The sequence below is a fragment of the Oryza sativa genome, chromosome 3, assembly GCF_034140825.1.
Source record: "Oryza sativa Japonica Group chromosome 3, ASM3414082v1".
NCBI lineage: Eukaryota > Viridiplantae > Streptophyta > Magnoliopsida > Poales > Poaceae > Oryza > Oryza sativa.
Window position 1 is genome coordinate 25428078 of NC_089037.1, and position 26227 is coordinate 25454304.

The window sequence follows — 26227 nt, forward strand, 5'->3', positions numbered from 1 at the left end:
GCATGTTAGCCTTTTTTTTTCCTAATCAAAATTGAAATTTAATTTCAACTTAAATTTTGCCACGGAAAATGGCGAAATCACTAATTATTTGCCTGAATTTTTGTTCTGGGAGGTCTTCGAGGAAAAATCCAAAACCAAATCTGGAACTTTAGGATTCACCCCCGAAACAAATAAGCAAAATGCAAAACTCTGATTGACATGTGAGACAATCAAACGTCCAATCATAAAAGGACTAATATAATATAATACTCTGATTTCACCCGTCTGTATTTTTAAGTTGGCACGGGTATTAAGAAAGTATGTGAGAATGATTGGAGAAGATGTGTGATTGGTAGAAAAGAGAAAGTATGTGAGGAGAATGGTTGTGATTGGTTGAGATGAGGAAGTAGGTAGAAAAATAGCTTCATTTTGAGACAAGGTACTGTAGTAGAAATAGCTATATTCACATGTAATATTTTTACTCCTCACAATTTTTTTTATTATTTCAACTTGATATATATGACAGATATGATAAAGACATGGATTAGGTAGTGATGCAATTCACGAGAAGTTCCAGGGCAATCGACATGTACTGAGTAGCGGTCGCGCAGCCAGCAATCACCTTCTTCCCCACGGGCGACGAGGCGGGGCGGCCATGGCTTCCTTCCTCGTTAAACCAGTCCGTGCATGACACGCCACTATCCATCGCGGAGGTAAGCCACACATTCGCTCTCAACTTATCCGAGGCACGCTGCTCCTCGCTTCCTCTGCCGGACACGAGGAAGTCGATCCTAGCCAACGTCTCGTCGGCGAACATGTAAGTCGCGTCGAAGTCCCGCACACAGTCGGACAGCAGCATCACAAGCATGCGGCGCTCGGCGCCCACGTCGCCGGGGCCGGGCTTCAAGCCGCGGAGCTCGTCGAGGAGGCCCCGGTGTCGCTCGATAGCGATGGCCGCGCTAGCTCGAGCAACTTTTCCTTGGCTGCCATTGAAGGAGCTGGCGTACGGGAGGAGAATGTCGAAGCAGAGTTCCGGTAGTTCTGACTTCGAAGTGCAGGTCGCACGGAGGAACTCCTTTGCCGCGGCGGAGGAGGCCGGCGATAGAGCCGGTGCCGAAGATGGTGGTAGGTTGTTCGTAGCTAAGACGGTGGTTGTTGTGAAAGTGGCTAGGACAAGGAGGACGAGGAAGGAGAGTGCAAGCGATGGTGATGATGCCATTGTGAATATGGAAGATACTACCTTGGTTGAAACGAATTGTCCTAGGTCCATTGATCGATATGCTTGTATATGCACTACTATATTATATAATTATGTGTAGTGATGATACTCGCATTATTTATTGGGGAAGATTTGATGAGTTGATTGATTGATTCATTCAATGCGTTGATTTGCTGCCAGCAGATAAGTGCCACTATGCATTAATTCATTTCACAGCATTAATTGATTTGTTGGCAAGAGTTATTGCCAGGTGTTATTGTACATTGCCAGTTGTAGGTAGCTGGTAGTATTACTCATTGTATTAATTGAAAATTCCCTATATATTCTTGAAAGTTCACCTAATCATTTCTATGCCCCTGAATTTTGTTCATTATCTTACATGCCCATTAATTTTAGTTTGGATCTTTTCCATGCCCTTTCCGCTAGTTGACTGTTAAATTCTTATGAAAAAGTCCGTTTTGCCCTTTGCTATAAAGAAACATAATAAACTAATGGAGTACATTGTTGGGTGGGACTATTACATTTATGAGTTTGTTATGCACCATATTATTTGTAACAAATTTACTTTTAGATATGATATAAATAGTTAATACTTATTTATTAGTTAATAAAAGTTTTTTTATATAGCATGTGTTTTTGATAGTAATACAACAGATTTGTTGTATAAGACAAATATATTTATATGCCACATAAACAACTTTTAATAACTAATAAATAAGTATTAATTTTTATGTCATATATAAAAGTATATTCACCGCAAATAATATGGTGCATAATTAACACATAAATATAATAGTCCCATCTAACAAATTTCTACGCTCCAGCGATACACTCTATTAATAATTTATATGTTTCTTCATAGGAAAGGGCAAAATAGGTTTTTTCGTAAGAATTTAACGGTCAACTAGCGGAAAGGGCACGGAAGATATCCAAACTAAAATTCATAGGTATGTAAGGGAATGAGCAAAATTCAAGGGCGTAGAAGGGATTAGATAAACTTTCAGGGGTACACAGAGAATTTTCTCTTCTATCTACCTCTATTTGCCCAGGCTTATGAGGAATATCTTCAGTTGGAAAATGAGTTTTCCCACCTTCATTTACAATTCACATTTGGTGATAGATAGAGTTTCATCTAGAACACATAATTGTATACTACCAAAAGATTTTATGAGCTCAATTTTCAGTCTCTCCAACCTCTAAGACCTTATAAGATTATATAAGATTTTATAACCTGCTAGGGAGCCCACCAAGCAGGACGGCCCATGAAGGCCATTCGCCTCTTATGGGCCGGGCCAGGGGCCCAAAGTTAGAATGGACATTATATGCCCTTCTTAATGTCCCTATCATAAGGGTATCCATATAAATTACCCTGAACATATTAAACCCTAGAGGGTATGAGCCTGTACTGAGAGCATAAATAGCCCCCTAGGGGCATGTAGTGGGGGATTCCCAAAAAATTTTATGAACTAATGCATTACTTAATGTTCAATCACTCCACTGAGAGAACCATGTCCTTCGACGTGAAGCTTTTGTCATTTCGACAACAGCTGGCGCCGGCCATAGGGAACCCAGGGCGAAGCCACTGATGCCACCGAAGAAAACAATTAAAGAGAGAGTTGTGCCTAAGAGGAAAGAAGGCGAAGGCGAAGCGGATATGGCAGGCGAAGAGCCCGCACGAGCCGAAGCAGGAGCGGAGCTGCAAGAAGGCACAGGCGGTAGAGAGCAAGCAGCAGCTTCGACCATCCAAGTCCGAACCACCCAAGCTTCGACTCAGGCGACGGCCTCCATCGTCCCTAGCATAGCTCAGGCGACGACCTCCATCGTCCCCGGCACGGCTCAAGCGATTGCCGAGGCTGAAGCAACGGCAACGCAAGGGGCCGAGATGGAAGCCATGCATCAGAACATGATACGGCTACAGGACACACTTAGTCAGATGCAAGAGCAACATCAAGTCTATGAGGCAGCCCTGCAAGCCAAGACAACCCTTTCGACTTCGGCGAGTCCCAATCCATCTTCAACACCCGCAACGGCGGCACAAGCGATTCAAGCTTCGACCGCGATAGCCCAAGCCAATCAGGCTTCGACTCCTCTGCTGCTCCTCTTCTGTAAATTCTACTTCTTCGTAAATAAACCTATATTATTATAAAAGTTATACTGCTCGGCAAATGCCAGAAAGTAATTCACCTAGAAAAAATGCTACTCTTGCTCATGACTATGTTAGACCTCATCATCAATATGCTTCATATGATCAATTCAACAGATTGTATATTTGTCTAATACACAATTAATGTGGTAACTAACATGATATTCCAATCTCGTTGTTAGTAAACTCCACATATGGACCAACCCGAATAGCAGCTCTACAAGCTGAGCTACTGTCCATCCTATGTGGTACAAAACAATAGAGTAAGGACAAAATCCAAATAAACTACCCTTCAAATGCAAGCCATGCCACTAAAAATTCCAGTACACCGGGACCCATATAGTTGGAAGAACACAAACACTTCTCCGTCAGGAACCCATGACATATCTATCAGTGTTGCTAGAACTTGAGTGCTCAACAGACGGACTGCCGCTTTTTTTCTTCACTACTAACGTGTTCCCCGTCGATGCCACGTAACTTCACAGCTCCATCGATGCCACATCTGCTACTTCACTGCTCTGTTCCTTCTTCTGCCACTCCACACCGTTGGTCGTCTCGCCACCACTGCTATTGCTAGAGGGTTTTGGAGTGGGGGATTTGGGGTTAGGACAGTGTGTGGATTTGAACCAGTCCCAAACAAATACATGATGAACATGAGGGGTATTTTTGTCCTTTTGGCGCATTCATATCTCCATTCAGCAATGAAATGATAAAATAATGGTTGTGGTGCCCTCCAGCATATTACCAGATTTTTTGTGTCCTATAGTCATGTCACACTTTTACAGAATCCGATAGCAAATACCACAAACTTTGAGTGTCTAGCAAATTTTGCTAAACCAAAAAAGAAAGGTTGATTAGGCATAATCAACCTTACATGTCAAAATATAACATTGTTGATGAAACATCTGGATAAGTTCTACGATAAGAAGAACCTACCTTGGGTGGGCATGAATTGGATAAATATTATCAAGATACAAGCCTTCCACCACATGCTCATAACTGGAAAGGTTTGGAATGATATTTTTATATTGATACCCCTATTCAAAGCTGTCTCTGAAATTCAATTTGGGAGGGGGATACAACTTTATTTTTGGAAGATCAGTGCAACCGCAAGATCATGAAATCGCCCTTTCCCACCTTGTTCTCTTTTGTTAGAATGAAAGATATGTTAGTGATGTAATTCTAGCAGCAAGATAACATAGAGCAGCAATTTCATCTCCGTCTTTCTGTAAAAGCAATGCAAGAAATATAGTCATTCCTCGATATTAACAGGTATGTCCCTGGCACATCCAAGATGAGCAACTGCACATGGATTCAAAATTGTATGTTTCAATCTATGGCAATGTATTATGATATGTTTAAGATCTCGTCACTACATTTGTTAACTTCTCTCTTTCTGCTCCACTGATTCGGCTAGAACAAGATTTATTTTCTCGACTCCGACAAGTGTTCAATGATAATCATCACTGGCTTAAAGAATTGTACTTCATGATGATGATGTGAATGTGCGTTCCAAGCAAAAAGGATTCCATTTGTTCACTTAGTAGAAAAAAAACTGAATTGGGTTACCGGCAAGGCCAGTTGGAAAGTATGTATTAGATTGCTAGGGCTACTAGGGATTAGAGGAATAGCTACTAAAAGGCAATTTTGTTATGATACCACCTCTAGGGATAAGAGGAATAGCTACTAAAAGGCAATTTTGTTATGATACCACCTCTAGGGATAAGAGGAATAGCTACTAAAAGGCAATTTTGTTATGATGGTATAGCAACCACCACCTATACGCATTGTTCTTCTACTTAGTTATATCACCACTGCATATATAGGTGGGTAGGGTTCTTTGCCATAGCTTTAGTTGTCATTGGATACAAACAACACATTCTCGTTTGATAGCGGAACATAGCTAAAGATAAAAGCATTAGATTGATGCTAGCTATTTAGACGTGGTTGGAGGGTCATTGGCTACGACGCAGTTCAAGAAGTAGTAATAGTAGAGACCCATCCGAATGTATTGTAAACTATTTTCCATCGAGTGTAAAGTAGGTATAGCCCCGGTCTACTTTGCAATTTATTTATTACTCCCTCTATCCCAAATTATAAGGCATATTTTTTTTACACGGCCTTCAATAACATAATTGGACCATTAATTTATTTCATGTTATATTCCCAACGAATATGAAATTAGCATCACATGAAAGTACTTTAAAATATGAATCTAGTGGTATAACATGTATAATGCTTAGCATACATATTGTTACTATGATTATTAGTGAAAGATATTGAGTTTGATTTTCCTAAAAATAAGGGCGCCCTATCACTTGGGATAGAGGGAGTAGTATTTTTTTTAAAAAAATATGAGGCCACATTTTATATTAGCAATGACCCAATGATTCATACAGACGACCATGAATATATTTTAGTATATATACTATTGATTCATAGGACGTGTATGAATGCAGTGCCCGTGCCTGTGATCCAATCACTCCCATAGATGAAGTTATCAATTGTAAAATGTCATGCCTTAGTGACACTAATTATTCCATCATAGCCCTGCCATTTCACCCAACTACTCATGTCGGCGTCCGCTTCGTGGTTATTATACTCAACATAATACGTTGTGCTGAGGCCAATTGATCCATTCCTTGGTAGATACTCGAGTGGGTTTATAATGCCATCCAGTTAGTTATCCACAAACATCACATGCAAGTATGTTTTCCAAGGATGACCGAGCGATGTCTTTGTGCAAGTGTTGCCAAGGCACATATCACCTATCAAAGTGCAAAACTGAAAGATAAATCTAGACTTCTTAGTTGCATCACTCCTTCCTTGAATTGCGATGATATTTTGCTACCCACGAAGAAAACGATGTGCAAACAAAGAGAGAAGTTTTGTAACACAGCAACTGCATCACCGACAATGAAGTTAATGGTTACAGAGATTCCTATGTTCCCTCTAGAGAACACTGGTACACAATGGAATGGTCTGATACTAACCGGAGTGCCATCGCCTGATGCTTGGCGGCACCTGCAGTGTTCTAGACTATTAGTACCGATATCATCACGCAGTAGTTTTAGTTGGTTGTAGGACGGATGTAAAGTATACCGAGCGCTGAGTGGCGATCTTGCCCCCACCCAACCCCTTCCTAGACCTAAGAAAAAAAATCATTAGTTTGACATAGGGGGCCATGGCCCCCTATCATCTTTTATACACTTAGTTCACTCGATCAGTAGACCCTACTTATTTTACTTCTTGCTTTCGCACTTGAGATATATCCCAGTAGACACGATTAACGAGGATTGGTGTACCTTGCAGCCAGGCCCGGCTCTGGGGCAGGGCAAAGAGGGCGACGGCCTAGGGCCCGTCCTGGCTAGGGGCCCATGCCTAAATATGTATGAGTACTGTATAAGCCAAAGTGGTATTTAAGATTAGTGAATAATTCCTTATTATCTACTACTTCTGGTTATATACATGATACTGATTAGTGAATTAATAAAGATTATATATTCAACAATCAAAATTGTATGTATAGATAGATTCTTGTTGCCTTTATAATTTTAGGTGCTGAAAAGTTGTAATTTTACTCAAGAAGCATTTTTATGGTGCTAAGTAACTGGAAAAATAAACAAGATCAGTTTAAGTGTTGATATTTTTCTATTTCTAATAATATATATATGAAATGTTATCAATGTTCATTTCTCTGTATGATTAGATTTGAAAATACACTTTGAAAATGAAGGGGTTGTTCAGATTGTAGCCAAAATAAATCTTATCAAATTTTGGCATAATTTAGCAATATTGCCAAGTTTTGGCAGGATTTTTTATGTATTTACTAAAGTTTGGTATAAACCAAATGAATGCACGTCTTTTATAACTTTACCAAAAATTGATATTGTTTGAAATGACATCAATCTGAACAACCCTAAAAATTGTGAATATACATATAACACGTTTCTCTGTAGGGGAGAGAGGATTAAGGGTCATGTTTTCAAGTTTGCCCTAGGGCCCTCAAGATTGTAGAGCCGGCCCTGCTTGCAGCGTTGTTCTGTGGAGTCACCATGACCACTCCACCTGTTGTCGTGTAGTTTCCAGTTTCGTCCTTAGCAACCACTGCGTTGATGAAAAGACCATCCTGTAGGGATTAAATCAGTTCGGATAGCTTCCAACATCCAGATGCAATTTCAGAAATAGATAGTCTCGGACGTAATTTTTAGATTGTACTGGATACTAAAACGAATATGTACTGGATACTAAAACGAATATGGTAAGACTAGTATCCGGCAGAAATAAAAAACTGTCGAAAACCTATCCAGAGTTTTTTTTTCGGATATCCACATGTAGATATCAATTCCTACAAAAAAAATGTATGTATACATAACTTTATCAAAGTCAAATGAAATAAACTTTGTAGTTGACAACTTTATCATTTGAGATCATTTATGGGTCTAAAAAATCATTACAAAAATCTCATATCTAATTTTACAAAATCTCTGACATATTATTCAGACGACCTCTGATGGATACGTGCTCTATATTAAAGTTGTAGAGCTTGACGGGATGTACTACTTTGTAATTTATGATATTTTTATTTGAAATTATTTGAACCACATAAAAACATTATAAGTTTTGAAGAAAAAAAATGAGTACCATTTACAATCAAGATAAGCTTGATAAGTGAGAGGTAAGTATGCCATGCATGAAGGAATCTTGGGTTCAATTAAGGCAAAAGGAAGTAAAAATCATTTTCATGTGGGGTATCATAGGTAAACCATTGTGGAACCACTTATGAAAATTAATGATATAAAATTATTAAATGTTATATCTCTTTTGTTCATTCAGGAAGCTTAGTTTGAGGGAGATTTATATTCTAACAAGTATTTGTTACCAATGTTATATCTCATTTGTTGATCAGGATGCTCAGATTGAATTGATTTTATATTTTGACAAATATTCATTATCGAATTCGTCCTGTTTTATATTCACTTTGTATCTTTATTTGATAATATCCTATTGCCTTTTTTTTATTCGGGGTTTTCGATTCAAAAAAAATGAAAAAGAATATGGTAGAGATATATAATTTTCGTCTGTTTCCAATCCATTTTCATCCCTACCACCCTGTAGTATGGAAGATGATGAATGGACAATTAACATGATTTGTGATGGGACTGTGGCGGGATAAACTTTTGTGCAAGAGTGAAGTACATGGACGGTCTCTAAACTTGTGCCGGTGTGTCATTTAGGTCCCTGAACCCCTAAAATACATTTTTAGGTCTCCGAACTTTGCATGTGTATCATATAGGTCCAAACGGGTTCTAACCCACTCCATGCGCTGATGTGGCAATGCCACGGTAACGCCTACGTGTTAGTGGAATCCACATGTCAAGCATATATAAAAATTAAAATTAAAAACTATATTTTGTCCTTTTAGGTAGACAGGAAAAAAAAGGATAAATAGTCTAAGGTAGAGAGGAGAAAATATGTTTTTCTAATTATATTTTTTTATATGTGACTGACACGAAGGTCCAACTAACACGTATGCGCTACCGTGGCATGCCACATCAGCATATGGAAGGGATTTGAGCTCGTTTGGACCTACATGACATCCAAAACAAGTTTGAGGACCCCAAAATGCATTTTGAGAGTTTAGGGACCTAGATGACATACCCGCACAAGTTTAGAGACCGGTCGTGCACTTCACTCTTTGTGCAAAGAAAAATAGACCAAGACTTATTGTGCTATTTTAATTTGACTGATATGATGGAGAGCATTGGCTATTCCACGATGGATTTCCTATATTTCCTAAATATGTTTTTCTAAGAATTTCTATGTTTTATTAGAGCGCCACATGGCAGCATATGAGCGTTTGTAGGACGCCACATGTCATCTTGGCTGTGTTCGGATTCAACGGATGGGAACTAATCACTCCCGCACGGAAAACAGAGCGGTCTATGAGCGTATGATTAATTAAGTATTAGCTATTTTTTTTAAAAAAAGATTAATTTAATTTTTTAAAGCAACTTTCGTATAGAAACTTTTTTTAAAAAAAACGTACCGTTTACTAGTTTGAAAAGCGTGTGCGCGGAAAACGAGTGAGAGGGGTTAAGAACCTGGGATTGCAAACACGGTCTTTAGGAGTGCTTGTGGGAAGTATGATGGAGTTTTAATAGATAATAAAAGATGTAGATAGACGATGGAAACACCAGCCTCCCCTCAAAATTCTACTGAAAGGACATTTGCTTGCTGAAAAGCAGCGCCGGACAGCCTTTTATCTTAAAAACTTCAGATCATTGTGAAGTTGAAAACTACTAAAATACACAAGTACATTAAATTAGTTTAAGAAATTACAATTTTAAACTCGGGAGTAATCTTTTAAGTAAATTTAAATAAACATTAATGCAAAACCGGATCCTATAGTTGCCGATTTAACTATTCTAATTTGGGTTTGTCTCCTAAATTCATGAACTTTGGTTTGTTCCAAAAATTGAGCATATGGCTACAGTAAGAAATTAAGTCCAATTTAAATTCGAATATCTGGCATAAATTACATGTACGCTGATCCTCCCATTTGGTCGTGAACATATCAGCCTCTACTGATAAATACTACACCTATATGGTACAGGAGTCCAATTATTTTCTTCCAAACACTTATTACAACCCCAAGCCCTATAAGCAAGCGACTTCATACAAATTACACGTATTAACAATTTAACATGCTCCAGAATAACACATTTAGCAAGAGAAATACAAACTAAAAAATCAATCATGTTGCACGGTACGTATAACTACGTGACACTGCTTTGTCATTCCATCATTCTTCTATCACAATATAGTCTAATAGAGCTCATATACAAAGAAAAGAATCAACAGATACAAAATACAACTTTAGGCGTTCATACTTTCCTTTGCAAGATTCCAAAAAACATTTGTATTTTTGTTCTTCAATGGTCAACCAAACACCAGTGTAATACATGGTATTCCCATCTTCACGTATTTAGTGGTACAAATCAAGGATGTAACAAGGTACAGACAATACGCTGCTATTTCCCAGTTGTAACTCCAACTACAACATTGCTAACCTGTGAAAGTGAAAAGTAAAAAGTTAGTAAAGCAAGCCAAAAGGAAGTTAAGCTATGAATACCGCTCAGTTTATTAGATTGAGACCAAAAGAAGGGCTTACCAGTTTACCCTTTTCATCAACAGTCATAGGGTTCTCGACAACAACGGTTACATTCTGGGGTCGAGATGTGGGCTGCCAGAAGGTAAAAATAGAATGAGATAAATAATTCTTAACATCTCAAGAACGATTTGTTACATAAAAATGCAGGGGTGACATACAGCTGAAGTTGGTGGGGGGGCATTATATGAAGATCCACTTGGGGGGGCATTATATGAAGATCCACTTGATGTAGGCATTGGAGATGGCGTGGGTGCCACAGTATTCATCTAAGATTGAGACCAGACAGTTAAAAATCAGGACATTTTATAATAGAGCATGAACTGTGCTTGCAGAAATATAGTCTAGAACGAGGCTATGCCTATACATACTCCGGTGTTTGTGATATAATGGCATATGGCACATTTGACAGAAGGTGCGCCATATGGATACATCAAAGTCGTCCGGCACTGGCCACAGCTCACATGTGCTATATTATTCACTGCATTGTGAACAAACATGAAACGATTACTAGAGTGTAGCAGTATTTACCACAAAAGGTGGTTACTAGCTATAGCCTGATAAGGAAAGTGTAAAACAAGAATATTTCAATTCAAGAAATACTATCATATTATCATCGTTACAGGTCACTGGAAGGAGTACACCTTGGCAAACATTACAAATATTGTTTTTTATGAAAACATTAGTAAATATTTAACACAAAGATAGTAACAAACAAACTATTATCAGATAATAAAACAAGTAAACTATATTTCAATCCAAGAATATCAGCTCATAATGTATACTGAAGAGTCAGCTATCTATCAACTATCATACAGAAAATTTGTTCCCAAGGAAATCGCATTAGATATTGTTATGTTATGCATTGAGCAATTCATGAAAATGTAACTCGAAGCTTTTGGGGAAGAAGTGGGAACCAATTATACTTTTATAGTATGATCTAGGCTGACAATGTTGAGTTGTTTACTCTCAACAGAACATCCAACTACATTAATTTATTTCACTAACATGATATTCAGGTATTGAATTTAAAAACTTTGGGCATCCAACTACAAATTGGTTCTTTTTTATGTTCCATACAAATTATTTCAAATCTGATTGAAAGAAACTTAGATAAAATTATCTCACATTTCTGCTTCTATTAATCTCATTTCTACAGCAAAACATTTTTCCTTTGTTTTATAGCACAAAATTATATCAAATCTGATAAGCAAGAAATGCATTCGTATGTCAAGTTGCCAACACTTTATCGGTGACGATTTATGGCTATTTTGGTTAAACAGTAAGCTCCATGAACAACTAAATTGAACAGGAATTAAATGTAGATCGTTACATTGAACTCAAAACAAACAGGTTCAGAGAGTCTATATTATGTTGATTGCAATGTGGAAATACTACCATTCAAGTAGAGTGCTGGTTTTGCAATACTCAGTTCCATTTAGGCAAACCAACTGATTCACATCTATAGTTTGGTACATGATTCAAATATTTACCAACAATATAACCAAAAAAATCATGTTTCTCAGACAAGATAAAATGCAACAGTCAGAACCATTAAATTAATCTCAATCAGAAAAACAGGATAGAAAGAAGTAAAGTAGTAGTACCTGGTCTAACAAGATTGACTGTACTGCAACATGAACATCTCACAGTGTCCGCATTGCGAGTATACATCAGCAATGTTCGGCAACCACCACATATTAGATGAGCCATTTCCATTACTGCATTAGAAAGTTACATAACTTATATAAGTGCATTGACGTATTTATGAATTAGCAAACACTCTGAATCAATTTGCAGCAATTTAACCTCAGAAGAGTACCTCTTTGGGAACTTTCAAAAAGGAGGTAAGAAGGAGAGAGATCATTGGGAATAGAGTTTTAGAAAGCATCAACCTAACCCACTACACTCCCACAGTCCCACTTCTCCCCCTAGCTAATTTATCACCTCTAGTGCTGCGTAGACCTGCCTAAAAAAACACAGAATGCTGTTCTAAAAGCAGATTCATAACTCTCCACTCTCGTACCGTGCGTAATTAGTAATTATGGCGATGGTCACTGCCTGTCACCCAGAAGTGCCCAGTGCCTTGGTAACCAACCATCAATATAACTGGCCCTATGCAGGCCACATGGCTATAGAAGATATGCGTGGTGAAAAAAGATGGAAGACAAACGCAAACAAAATATGATAATTTTTGTACACACACGATCGTATTTGAACACACTTTTTTGGGTGCACATAATAAACTATTTTTGCGCAGATTATTTTGATGGTCTTCTAAATTGTACAAGTCCAAATTCCAAACTGGGTATAACTGAATCGTGTTTAATTGAAACCTTCCCAGATAAGATGGGGCTTAAGAATGAAGCTTCCCACAAGGCAGCAAGAACATTCTCACAGTGTTTAAACCACTTTATAGATTCTTGTGCTTTTTGTACCAAGAAAGAAGGTTGTTATTTTAGGTTCTCTTCTTCAGATAAAAGGCATTGTGGTTGCCTGCCTTGTAAGTTCAGACGAAGAGCAAGAAGGTAACCAAGGGATCAAGTCATGTTGATGTAGAGCATGGTTGGTGAAGAAGTGGAACGACATGCTTATATTTTCTCATAAGCAAACCAGCATGCAGGGTGCAGAGAAATAGCAATGTCTTAAGGATATAGAGATGAAGTGGTTGGAATGTTAGAAATGGCAGATTGTGTAAAAGAACAAAAGACAATATCTAGACAGATGGCACAGCAGAATGGCATGTTTGGGAGTTCACGTAGTTTTGGTGCAAAGAGCATTTATAATCATGGTATTTGTACATGGAAAACCACATAAACAGTAGGATCCTTGTCAATCAGATATCGGAAAACAAAAATCATGTCCGCGTCACTCAGCTGCATGGGATATCTAATCAAGGTTTTATAAATTGGTAAGTGCCTCCAACCTGTAACCGGCCTAAGTAATTTAGCTATAAGAAATTAAAAGGATTAGTATTAATTAGAATTTTGAACATAAAAGTTTCAATGTAAAGTATGCCAAATGGTTATTTCTAAAAGAGAGCTGCAATTCCTAATCCTTATCCTCAAGAATATTTATGCCATGTGCGTACAAAAAAGACACAGACATAGGTAGTAATATTTAATGAGATTAGTACATGATTATACACATGTTAGTTGTTAGATAGACATAGTGACATACTACTACAACTATATGTAGTAATGGCAAATATGGTCCGATTCTATTAATAGTATTAATGTATTATCACTCCTTGGTATACGGAGTAGAGAAATATGAAAATGAGGAAGTTATTTTTTTCCCTCTATATATCTATGTTTCTTGCAAGAGTCAATGACTATATTTAATTGATCAAAACTTTTTTTTTCATTTCAAGCACAAATGGCAGTGCTACATAACATTGAACCATCATACTATTGAAATGAGATGAGCTGGAAAGCCATTGACCAATACAGGAAGCAGATACTAAGACTAGGCTAGCTAAAGCTTGAACAGAAGAGGGGGGGACTTCTTTGACCACACAGACTTGAATGAGAGAGAGGATGAAATTAAACGCTATGAGATGAAAGTATGATTAAACCATTGTGGAGAATCCCATACCTGGGGCAGGGGGCGGCACGGTGGTGATGGCCTGGCAGAGCGCGCAGCACACGCTGGGCGCCCCGCTCGGGTACCGCAGCACGCTCCGGCAGCCATGGCACACGATCTGGCTCTGCATACCTGCAACCCAAACACGAGAAAGTGGGATGAGCCACGAGCAAAGAGTACCCAGTCCACCCCAGCGCGAGCGCCAGCATAACCCACAGCAAATCCGCTCGATCGATCGCCCTCCCGAAGACGAAGAGAAGCTAAGATCGATTCGCACCGATCGATCGATCGATCGACCAATCAGCATGTCACACACCTACCACACCCCTACCCTACCCCTACCCCTACTCCACCAGTAAGCAAAACGCTCGCCCACGCGCGGATCTGAGATCGCGAAGCAACGTAGAGCAACGCGATGCGTCCTTACCCGGCGCAGCAGCAGCAGCAGCAGGAAGGAGACGAGACCACCGCAGCGTAGACCACCCACCCCTCGCCTGCAGTGAGTGGTGGTGGTGGTGGCTCCAGGGAAGGGAAGCGCACCAACTGCGCGGCGATCGACCGAGCACCAGCAACAGGGCGGCGGCTCCTCTCGCCGGCGACGACGACGAGGAGGAGGAATCGCGAGGAGGGTGGGGTTGGGGAGGAGGACGACGAGGCGGCTGGTTTTGGATTGGATTTATTTGGGGGGAGACAGAGACAACGGGGGGAAGGAAGGAAATGGAACAGAGGGGAAAAGGGGAGGAAGGAAGCGACGACGAGGGGGGCCGTGGAAAATACGGTTCGGCACGTGACGTCATGTGTGTACTGCGATTATTAGCAATAAAGCCACACGCGGTTTATCTTTTCCAGCAGCTGTTCCCAATTAGCATACGGGAGTTTTTTTTTTCTGCTTCGTTGTCTTCATCGCTGTCTCCGGTTTATTATTATTACAGAGTAAAAAGTACTTACCATATGGATTACGGGGAATTTAACTATTTGCCGTTTTTATGTTTGTCAATTAACCAAATATCCTTCTTAAGTGTGCACTTACTATTTTGTCATTGGAGAGAGAAGATTTTCTAACTATTTGCCACTTTTAACGCTGTAGACAGCCACATGTGCATGCCAACATGGATTGGACACAGGAAATGACCAATATACCCTTCCCTTTACGAATCTGTTCATATTAAAAAGTGGGGAGAAAAATATAACTCGCATAATATGAGAAAAAAATGACATCTTTGAGCACCTTTCAACATAAAATAAAATGTGACTCAGCCAAGTTCTGGAGTTAAATGGCTGAGAAAAAAAAAAGAAGACGTGAGGAGGGAGCCACTCCATGACCTAAACCACCGGTTGCAAAAACATTTCAAAGAAGTTCAAACAATACTAGCAATTATGATTTTTGACACCTTACAATGATATGAAGGACAAACGCTCACACCAACCAATAAGCAAATGCACATTTTGAATTTAGAATATTCAGTGGGTAAATACAGTAGAACTTTTTGTTTTAATTATTTCTAGCTTAATTTGAATTAAAAGATGGAGAGAACCGGATATGCTTTGCTTGGCTTTATTCTAGACTTCATTGACAAACTCTGAACTGCATAGTGTAATTATTTTTATATAGTCTATTAAATAAAACATAGCACAGAAAGGTCCAAGATGGCCTATATATGTACTGCAAAGGCTAACATTTACAGTGAGAATGATGAGACTGTTTTAGGGCCGTGAAGGTAGGGGTAGATTGGTTATTTAACGCACCCAATTCATGTTAGCATGCTCATGTGACAGTCTACGGTGTTAAAAGTGGCAAATAGTTAGAAAAGCTTCTTTCTCCGGTGGTAAAATAGTAAGTGCAAACCTAAGAAGGGTATTTGGTTAATTGCCAAATGTAAAAGTAGCAAATAGTTAAATTCCCCTATGTATTACGGGTGTGCAACCATTTACTTACCATATCTCTTTTCTTTAAGGGAGAAATAATACTATTGAATTATTGATGTACCCAAGATTCCTAAAGTGTACAGTAATTAGTATTAACATAATAGAAGTGAGTAAACGGGTTGATTCTATTTTTCCTGTTTTTAAATTATTGCTGCTACTATTGATTTTGTTGTTTGAACATTGATCTATGGCAAATTGTAATGATCGATTTTGAAGATTGTAAGACATATGTTTAAATTTATCTCATGGATACTTTCATATTTCATAGTAAATAGAATATTAAGTATGCATACAAATAACTATCACATTTTGTACGATGAAGTTAATACTACCACTTGCCAATTATTCGAAAGGGGTAGGTAGTATGTATTTGGTCCAATTTTACTACTATGAAAATGAGTTATCTTAATATAGGTTAGATGGCAATGTGATGAAGAGGACGGATTAATGCAATGGTGATGACTATGCTAATTATTGGTTTAACGTAATGGTTTAAAGCATATAAACCTTATATGTGAAGATGTTCGATCCAATACAGTCCTCTCTAACTATCCTATACTTTGATAAACATTAAAAAAAACTAAGGGTATATTTAGTTCACGCCAAAATTAAAAGTTTGATTGAAATTGGAACGATGCGACGGAAAAGTTGGAAGTTTGTGTGTGTAGGAAAATTTTGATGTGATAGAAAAGTTGGAAGTTTAGAAAAAAATTGAAACTATACTCGGCCTAAGACGAAAATTTGAAGAACCAAGAAGAATGTGAGAAGAAAAGGTCAAATGAAAAGAAAACCCCGCCGTGCTGGCTTGATAGCTACTTCTACATTTGGCATTGGTATTATCATGAAAATATACGATTTAATAGAGAGAAAAAAACCACATAATTAAACAATTAGGCTTATTGTAAGCTGGGTAAAAAAATGTTTAATCATAAGATGTAGTAATAGTTGGGTGGACTTAGCAGTTAGCACACATTCTCTTGTGGGAAAGGGTTAGGTTGGCATAGATGTAATCCGGTCAAATAATTGAAGCGAGATTTTCTAACTTGACGTTTGTTTCTTGCACGACCAATGAAAACAATGTTTTTCACAATCTAGATGTTTCTTCAAAACTTTTTTTATGAGACAAGCTTAAATAATCATACTGTAAGATAAATCCATTGATAAAAGATTGTGGTCGTAACCTTAGGGTACAAGTAAAGATGCCACATCCTTACTTGTCAACAAAATAATAATAGGTGTTGAATAAAAAAAAGAGTAATAATAGTACTCGTATGCAGAAATAGAAGAGGGAAAGAAAATATTACAAGTGGCTGCAAAGAAAAATGAATAAAAAGTAAGCCTGTAGTACTGATTTGAGGTAGCGGAAAACAAAAACAAAATATGAATTCAAATCAGTCGCTATTTGAGTTTGACCATAGTTAATTTGTTTTCACCCTAGCTAGCCAGGATATGGCATCCAGACACTCCAACAGAATATACCTGGACACAGTCTATTCTTCATCCATTTCCTCAAAAAGGATATACACAGCTCCCTCATCCACCCTAAGAATAGCTAGCACATATGTTGCGCATGAGATTGGCCCAAAACATGTGCGTTTATTTGCACATGCGGTTGTTTTTGTGCACATGATTTTTTGATGGCACACATCTCTCAGTGCATCTATATTTAACAGAACTCTTTAGAACAGTTGTAACGTGCACACAATAGTATTTAGGGTGTGTTCGTCTCTCACTTTATGCATCTTGTATTCACTCGTTTTCCGTGTGCACGCTTCCTGAACAGTTAAACTGAGTGTTCATAAAAAAAATCCTATAGGAAAGTTATTTAAAAAAATCATATTAATCCATTTTAAAAACAAATTAGCTAACACTTAATTAATGCTAATAAATTACTCTGTTTTACGTGCGCGATGAATTAGTTCCCAACTCTACAAGCTGAACACATAATTAGAGTGAGTACAATAAGATGACGTAAGTGGGCTATACATGTTGCCACATCATATTTGTACTTATGCGGAGGAGGGAGGAGAGGAGAGAAAGAAAAAGCGGGCTACAGATTTGCAGTAAGCTGCAACACGAACTCTAATAACCTATGTGAGAGAGAAATGTAGTGAATGCATTAATGGTGTAGTACGTTAGCTATTGTCAAGCAGTGTCCCAGTAATTATTTAAGCCCTAGAAGCCCCTGCCTCCTCTCCATGGAGCAATGTCAAGTAGTGTCCCAGTGATAGACCGGGCGAGAGCCACCTCCAGCTTCCCCAAGCAGAAGCGGAAAGTCCGCTAACTGCCGCCATAGGAGCGCACCCGTGAGGAAGAGAGGCCCCTTCGCTTCCCGATTGAGCCGACTTCCTTAGGTGGCATCGTGAGCTTGCTATCGGTGGAGCCGCCATCGGAGGAGGCCATCACTAGCCGGATCCAAGAGAAAGACATCAGTCGCTGCAGGCGCCCCTCCTTGATACTCCCGTTTTACCTGTTTTAGCCACAAGTTTTAAAACCGTATATTCACCCCTAGTCGGCCTCATTGATCCTACACACCCTGCTCACTTGCGTCGACTACCTTCGCCTCATCCCTAGTTGGCCTCCTTGATCCTACACACCCACTCACTTGCGTCGACTACCTTCGCCTCCCCACCTGCCTCACCCTCTAGTTGGCCTCCCTAATCCTACACACCTTGCTCATTTGCATCAACTACCTTCGCCTCTACACCCGCCCCTCATTGTCTAGGTGGATGGCCCGGTTTAGACACAGCTTGGTAGGAATTTTGACGAGCGACCAAAATCATCTGAAAGTAGACTCCATAAGTTTTCCAACAAGTACTCATAGGCCCCGAGATTCCTTCTAGATCAGCGGATAGGTCCGTCTTAAGTTGATGTTGTAAGGAGGCTTGAATCCGAATCCAAAACGTGCAGAATTTCATCGCTGCCTTCTATGGACCAAAAGTGACGTGGTGAGAGAGGAGTAGACTTGGGGAAGGTCTTGGTTTGGTCCCCAATTAACCTCGTGAGCTCACACTCCCTTCCTTCGTCCACTCAAGTATTTCTGCAAACGAGAAGAGACAAAACTTATGGTGCAGCAATGTTTGTTCAAACATATAATAAGGCCCTGTTTGGTAGGGCTCCGGCTCTTAGATCCATCTTTCCTAGAGTTGGAACCCAACCAAACGGTCCAACTCCACAAAATTATGGAGCGGAGCGGACCGAATTGCTCTAGAAAATTGAACTAGCGATGTGGAGCGGCATTCTGGTCACTCCACAACTCCATCTCTGATTCAATTTCAGAAGTATCCATTGATTTATAGCGAAATTACCCGCAAATGCCATCCAACTACCCCCATCCTTCCCCTCCCCCGTTCCCCACCTGTACCGCTTCACGGACTCGTCACCGACTTCTCGCGACCAAGGGCGCCGCGCGGGAGGAACAAACGACGCGGTGGCGGATCACCAGCGGCGGCTGCGCAGGTTCCTCCCCGTCTTTCCCCCTTCCATCTCTTCCTTCTGCCGTCTCTTCCCTTTCCCGTATCCCCCATCCTGACCTCGTTTTATTGATGCAGGCCTCGGCGGCGGTAGCACGCGGTGGCATAGGCGGCGGCGCATGGGCGGCATAGGGTTGCGGCGCACGGCGGTGGAGGCACAAGGATATGGCAGCGCCAGGCCCCAACACCCCTCAGCACCCCACACGGTATATCCTCCTCGAACCCTAAAAATTTTCCCAACTAATTTTCTGTGGGATAGATTGATTTGGGTTGGGTTAATTACTTGGTATTATGCAATGAACAAGAGTGAAATTACCAGATCTGAAAAACTTGTCATATAGGCATTATGATTTTTGGACTTGGGAAGGTGAAATTATTGTTTGGTGCACGTTAAATTAACGTTTCTTATCAACTAGATCTGGTTTTAAACACATGATTTTGACGTTTTCTTGTAATAAAAATGGCAGCTTAAAAGAATAGAACAGTGGCAGCTGTTGGTTCAGCGGAAGAAGAAAAACATCGGTTTGTTTGCTTTGCATATGGATAAAAGGAGATGCAAACAAAATGGCTGATTGTCCTCTGCCGCAAAGACACTCAATGTGTTACTCTGCAATTTGGAGTATCTGAACATGCAGAAGAAAAATTGAACAGATGGATTTTGTGGCAACTGGAACGGTGGAATTCATGTTGCTCAATGATCAGGACTTCCTTTTTTTGTTTTGTTTTCCAAAGGCCTTGCGTAGTTATTAGTTGGTTTGTATTGATGCTTGTATGAATACGGTTCCCAAGCACTTGCATAGAAAAAGATGTGGCATAATTACCAGTTTACAAGTCCTGTGTGTGATAATCAATTTTTGTTCATTCTTGTATGATTTTATTTTTCTAAAATTTAATCCTAAATCAAGTAAAAAAATGAAGGGTAGTATTGTCTATCTCCACCCTATCCTCTTCTTTAGGATTTCTAGAGCTGACCAAACTAGCCAAACACTTTGAAGACCACCTTCAGCTCCTAGAGGAGCTAGCTCTTACCAGAGTTGGAGTTTAGAGCTAGAATCTAAGAGTTGGAGCCCTACCAAACAGGTCCTAAGTAAACTTAACATAGAACGTATGTACCTTTAGCTTGTTGACGTGTAACATAAGCATGGTGGTGTCCAAGATGGTGATGTCCTCATCAACGGGAACACACGGTCAACAGACAGGTGCCAATCAATCTCTATTTTGGTGAGCAGCGACAACAAAATTTTGAATCATGCACGGTTATTCTTGTGGTGTTTGAAGTCGTGCAACTACACATATGAACTAAATTATAGGGCATGGACATACATATGTATCGTTCTAATCCAAATTGAGAATGGGATGAACTGAGACCCCTTGATTTTCGTTTTAGGGATTTAAACTATTTAATAAATTATTTCTAGAAGTTCAATTAATTTATCAGTGAAGTAAATGTGAGAAATAAAAATTCCCAAACAAAACATGGTAGGATTTAATTTTATTAAGTTCTTCATGATTAATAATACACTCTTAAATTTTCTCAGAATTTTTAAAGCTCATTTGCTAATTTTAACAATACAAACATCGTTTCAGCATTTATTTAAATAAAAATCTAAATAAGACCCCTCTTTTCTCTATGGGCCAATCTCAGCTCATTTCCTTTGTCAAGCCGCAACCGAGCCGGCCCATTTCCGCCCCTTCGCCTCCCCTCAGCCTCGGCCTACAAGCTAGCGTGCATCCAGCCTAGCAAGCAACTGTCTAATCGGCCTCCCCTGCTCGTCCTCTCACTGTCGTTTGGGGCCAACGCTACAGTCATCCCCTACCTCAGTCTGGAGTCCTGCAGCTGCCCGATGCCGCCTCATCCGTGAAATCTAGCCACATCTTTGGAGATAATCCAAAATTGATTGAGGTGTTTCGATCCTTATCTCCCAGGAATTGGAGCAAAACAGTTTTTATCCTTATCTATGTATGTGTTGACGGTCGTTATAGTCCAATTTCGACCGTCAATACATTCAGAAATAAAGGAGAACTAGCAATGCTTACATGTATATTTGTTTAGAAATAATATATTTCCACTTGTACTTGGCAAAGTATTTGTATACAGGAGATCTTCATATAAATGGAGGAGAAACGGTGGAAAATAACCGTTCAAACAATCAAAGCTCGACGTGTGGCAGACTTATGGATGGATGGGCACACAAACCCATTAGAACACCTACAATTGGGCCCAACCACCATGCCACTGAGTTGAGGATCCATCAAGCGAAGTCCAAGAGAAAGGACTGGGCTAGATGGGCCAGCCCATCAGCTCCGTTGATCCTGGCCTTCCACGTGGACGTCCTAGATTGCTTCCTAATGATGGTTGCAGGGTGTTTAGGACATTTCCAACTGCCACAACCATCATATGCAACCTTTAAAAGGACCTCTCCCTCTCCATTTCAACAGACACCAAGGAGGATCAATCAAGAAGCTCTCTAGTTTCTTTACTTTGTTCTAGTGCTAGTGGAGTAGAAATAGAATAGTTTTCTTAGTTCTTTAAGTTTTCCAAAGAATTCAGTTATGGCTAATTCAGTAATGAAATATTCTTCTTCATATAGTTATGGTCCTTTACTTCATTTATATAATTATTCGAGTACCAATTTTAGCTTATACTTGTCTCGTAATAATTATGTAGCTAGCTTACTAAAGATATGCAATGGTATTAGTTTAGTGTTCAATTATTTGATTGTTCTATGTCATCTGCAGAGATGTAGAGTAGTATTTAGTAATGTAAGCATGATGTTTAGATTATTAGATACTATTAAATGGTGCTATATGCTACGGATCTATAAAGGTAGGCCGCTGATAGTGACAGCTCAGTATCTATATAGGGCTAAGAGATTTTTCCTAGTGTGGTTACTCCTCCGTATCTATTACTAGTTGGATAACCATGACGAATTGTCATAAGAAACTGGAAAATCATGGGTGATTTCTCAATATAATAGAAGGGCATAGTTAGGGGTATTTGTTGCATAATTATACAATAGCAAGTGTAGACTGACTAAAATGACTATATATACTGAAGTACAAAAATTCTTTCTCCACTTAACATATATTATTATTTTAGTGAGAGTATTCTGGTTGGTTCTTTTTTTGTGTCAACTTATCATTATCCTTTTATCTAGATTTAATACTTCCACCCATTGACCAATGTACATGACTATCTGCTGGTTGTCCAGAGTAGGCTTGACCAAATCATTCAGTTCTAAATTGAGGTTTGCGTACAACTCTCGCAGCTAATGATGGAATTTGTTTTGTTCTTATGTGGCATCCTTACAGAAATGTTTATTGGTGGTACATTCTACAATCTTCTTATCGATATAATTGTTTTTCTTCTCCATCAAATTCCTGGAAGCTAGCATTGAAGCATTACCAAATGTTGCGCACAATCCCAAAGGAATTCCCGACACAACTTTCCCGCCCTTCTTATTTGTCTAAAGATTCATCAACAAGAATGAACAAAAAAACAATTAGAAACAAAATTCATACTACCGGACTGAATACCGTTGTCATACATCACAAAAGAAACATAGTTCAATTGAAGTCACGAAAATAAAGCATACACAGGCAATTTGCACACATAAACCCTTAGAGTAGCATCACAAAACTGACTGTGATTTAATATGTATGTTAGAAAGCAACTCACGGTACAATCGCACTTTAGAAAACGAAAAACTAATGAGTAAATTGCACCCATGGTTCAATCATGTGCTTCATCAATGGTGGTGACATTGATAATATACTAGGCTTCTCGAAGCAAGTGCCTGCATTTAACTCAAAACTAATCTACGAGCGGCACTGAATGAATACAAAAACAACGAATTACCTTCTTGTTGGGCAAGTATGTCCATGTTGAACATGATGCATCGAGAATCTACCCATGTAAAAATAATAAAAATAATAATAATAATAATAATAATAATAATAATAATAATAATAATAATAATAATAATAATAATAATAATAATAATAGAATTGATCAGAACAAACGCTTTATTAGAAAAGAATGAACGGAAAGCAACACATGAGTGCATCACCATGTTGGTAGACACAACGCTTGTATATTAAACAAAACAATAGAAAAACATGAGTACGTGTAGACAAACTGAACCAAGTAACTAACACATAGATTTAACATTAGGAAAGTAAGAGTTTATACCTTCTTGTGTGCATATCCAGCTGGTGAACTCGATGCGCGGCGTGAACACCAATCAAATCAGAAACAGGATCTCAAGGAGAGCAAGGTACGGAAAGAAGAGGGGAGCTGGAGGAAGAGAAAAGTATTGGATGGAAACAGATCGAGATCGAACTTATCTTCCTCACGTAGCTGCGCGCAAACCGATCTACCAGCCTAGACAACAGCATAATGGGTGGCAAGTGGTGGCGGCGGCGGCAGTCGACGTGCGCAAGTAAGTAGGGTTGTGGCGCACAAACTGAGCTACTAGCCTGGACAACAGCATAATGGGCAGCGGGTGGTGGCGGTGGCGGCAATCGGCGCGCGCAAGTTAGTAGGGTTGTGGCGGTGGCGTCTTGGGCTGGAGGTCAAAAGCTGTAGAGTTTCGAGTGGGGATCAATTCTAGTGTCTATAAATAGTAATCCTTTATCCCAATTTGATCATCACATAATATTTTGATTGTCTTCCCAAAATGATCATCTTCTAACAAATGTGCCTTTGTTTATTTGTGCAAAGAGTAAATGAGCATCATTAAATGCATTGCATGTAACCAACCAATATTAATTTTTATTGGACCAACTACATGCAATATTTAAAATTTGATGCAATCCACGGAACACGAAACGACGTAGCACGTTAACCGATGAGAATTAATTACATAATGATGAATGTGTTATTGTCCTTTGTCTCTGTGCTCTTTACTTAGGGTGTGTTTAGATGGTGGGTTCTAGGTGGATAGGACATGGCGGTCCCTTTTTTTGTGGGTGTTTGGTTGGTGGGCAGAGGTGGGATAGGGCAGCCCGGAGGGGAATATTCCTCCCAGATGCTGGATGGAGGGATCCGGCCGACTTGCCCGGACGCAGCCGCCCGAGCGCCCGAGCGAGCGGGGCGAGCGACTGTTGACAACCAAATTTGGTAATCCAAGTATCGGAGATGGAGATAAGTCGAAGCAGAATCCAAGATAGAGATCATTCCAGAAACAGAGCGAGAGTCGGTTACGATCAGGATTGGCAGAGTTCGAGTCAGACAAGGTTGGCCGATTAAGCCGATTTCGACAATGTGACTCGATACGCGTCATCGGATTGAGTTAATGTGCTTCATGTGGATTGCCATGCACAGATTGAGTCTTGGGAAGGCAATTGTATCTATTAATTAGGGTATTTTATGTAAAGTCCTTAGAGATAAGTTTGGGCAAAAGTCTGCCACAAAGACTTATGGTATCTTAGAGTTTGTAAGAGATAAGAGTCGTGTCCGATATGGACATATTTTGTAATCTCGGGTATAAATAGACCCTGAGCCCCATGTAATACAACAGCACATGTTCAATAACAATTTCGGCACAACGCCACCCTTTTACTTTCATTTTGTTTCGATGAGTTCTTGCTTTCGGGTTGAGCTGCATCGATTTCGATCTTCAACTAGAGGTAAAACTTGTTATGGCGGCTTGCGTTCTCAGGATTAGTGCTTCCATCTTTATGATATTCTAATCTTGTTTATGTAATTCGTCGAGTTATCATATATTCTATATAATCTCTGACAATATTGTTATTTAACCTCCAATCAGCTAACATCTATCATTGGAAGGAAGTCGATCAGGTTAAGTAGCAACGTTGGCTTAGATTATATAGGGTATTTACCATCCTATGAAACATCCAACGGCTTGATTGTCTAGATATTGTTCTTCTTTTCATACTTATGGCTGCATTAGTTGAGTTTGACCTTATAAGTCATGATTAGAATCTTAATCTCTAGCCTGCTATTTGGTTGCCGATTAGGGTAGTGTCGGGGTTTCAGCCGATCTTACCTGATTTAGCTTTATATTTCATGTGCTTAATTGATATGCTAGATCTGCCCTTTGTGTTAAGATCTTATTACAACAAAATATGTTAGGCTTCTGTTTGATATATTTTGCTTGCATTGTGAAACGGAGGAAGTAGATCTATCTGATCGGCTATGCTATGAACATCTATAATCTCATTGTTAATATATATTTCGATCTAAGTGATTTATATTGTCTCGGCATGGCGACCGATCTATCCCAATCACTTGATTTAAGTATATATCAACATAAGGATTATATATTGTTAATATCTTCAGTCGATTGAGTATATTTAGTTCTTTCTTAGTTATTCATGATTGCCGATCGACTTAAATATGACATCGGCTCGAAGATAAATGATACGTCATCGGCGGTTGGCCGATCGGCTATCATTTATAGATTTAATTGCGGTTTCTTTTTCTTTATTTCTTGTTGATTGCAGGATCAAATCAACTAGCACGCTCACAAACCTAAAGGCAAGATTTTTGGACCTGCACTGGAGTTTTTCGCATCAACAGCGACCGAGGTGGGTCGCGTCACCCCTCACCACGCAAGCGAGCAAGACGACGGCCGGGCGAACGGCGAGCACAACGACGACGCGAGTAAAGCGGCGGCCGGTGTGGACTGTGAGCACGACGGCAAAGCGCGAGAGGCCCCGAGGAGACGAGGTGGCGGCCGATCTGGACCACCGCCGCTTCCCGGGCT

The 26227-nt window shown here is 39.5% G+C and overlaps 2 protein-coding genes across 2 annotated transcripts; both read right to left on the reverse strand.

Annotated features, from left to right (window-relative positions):
- Positions 1-441: 441 nt before the first annotated feature.
- Positions 442-1286, reverse strand: LOC4333535 (uncharacterized protein Os08g0218700/LOC_Os08g12160-like). The gene has a single exon (XM_015774616.3). The coding sequence runs from the start codon at positions 1247-1249 to the stop codon at positions 524-526; it is 726 nt and encodes a 241-aa protein (XP_015630102.1). The 5' UTR covers positions 1250-1286; the 3' UTR covers positions 442-523.
- Positions 1287-9837: 8551 nt separating this feature from the next.
- Positions 9838-14832, reverse strand: LOC4333536 (protein LOL3-like). Its single transcript, NM_001418380.1, has 7 exons — positions 14525-14832; positions 14110-14229; positions 12120-12233; positions 10884-10993; positions 10674-10781; positions 10516-10587; positions 9838-10414 (listed from the first exon to the last, which is right to left on the reverse strand). Exons 2-7 carry the CDS (start codon positions 14225-14227, stop codon positions 10376-10378), a joined length of 561 nt encoding a protein of 186 aa, NP_001405309.1. The 5' UTR covers positions 14228-14229; positions 14525-14832; the 3' UTR covers positions 9838-10375.
- Between the last annotated feature and the right edge of the window lie 11395 nt (positions 14833-26227).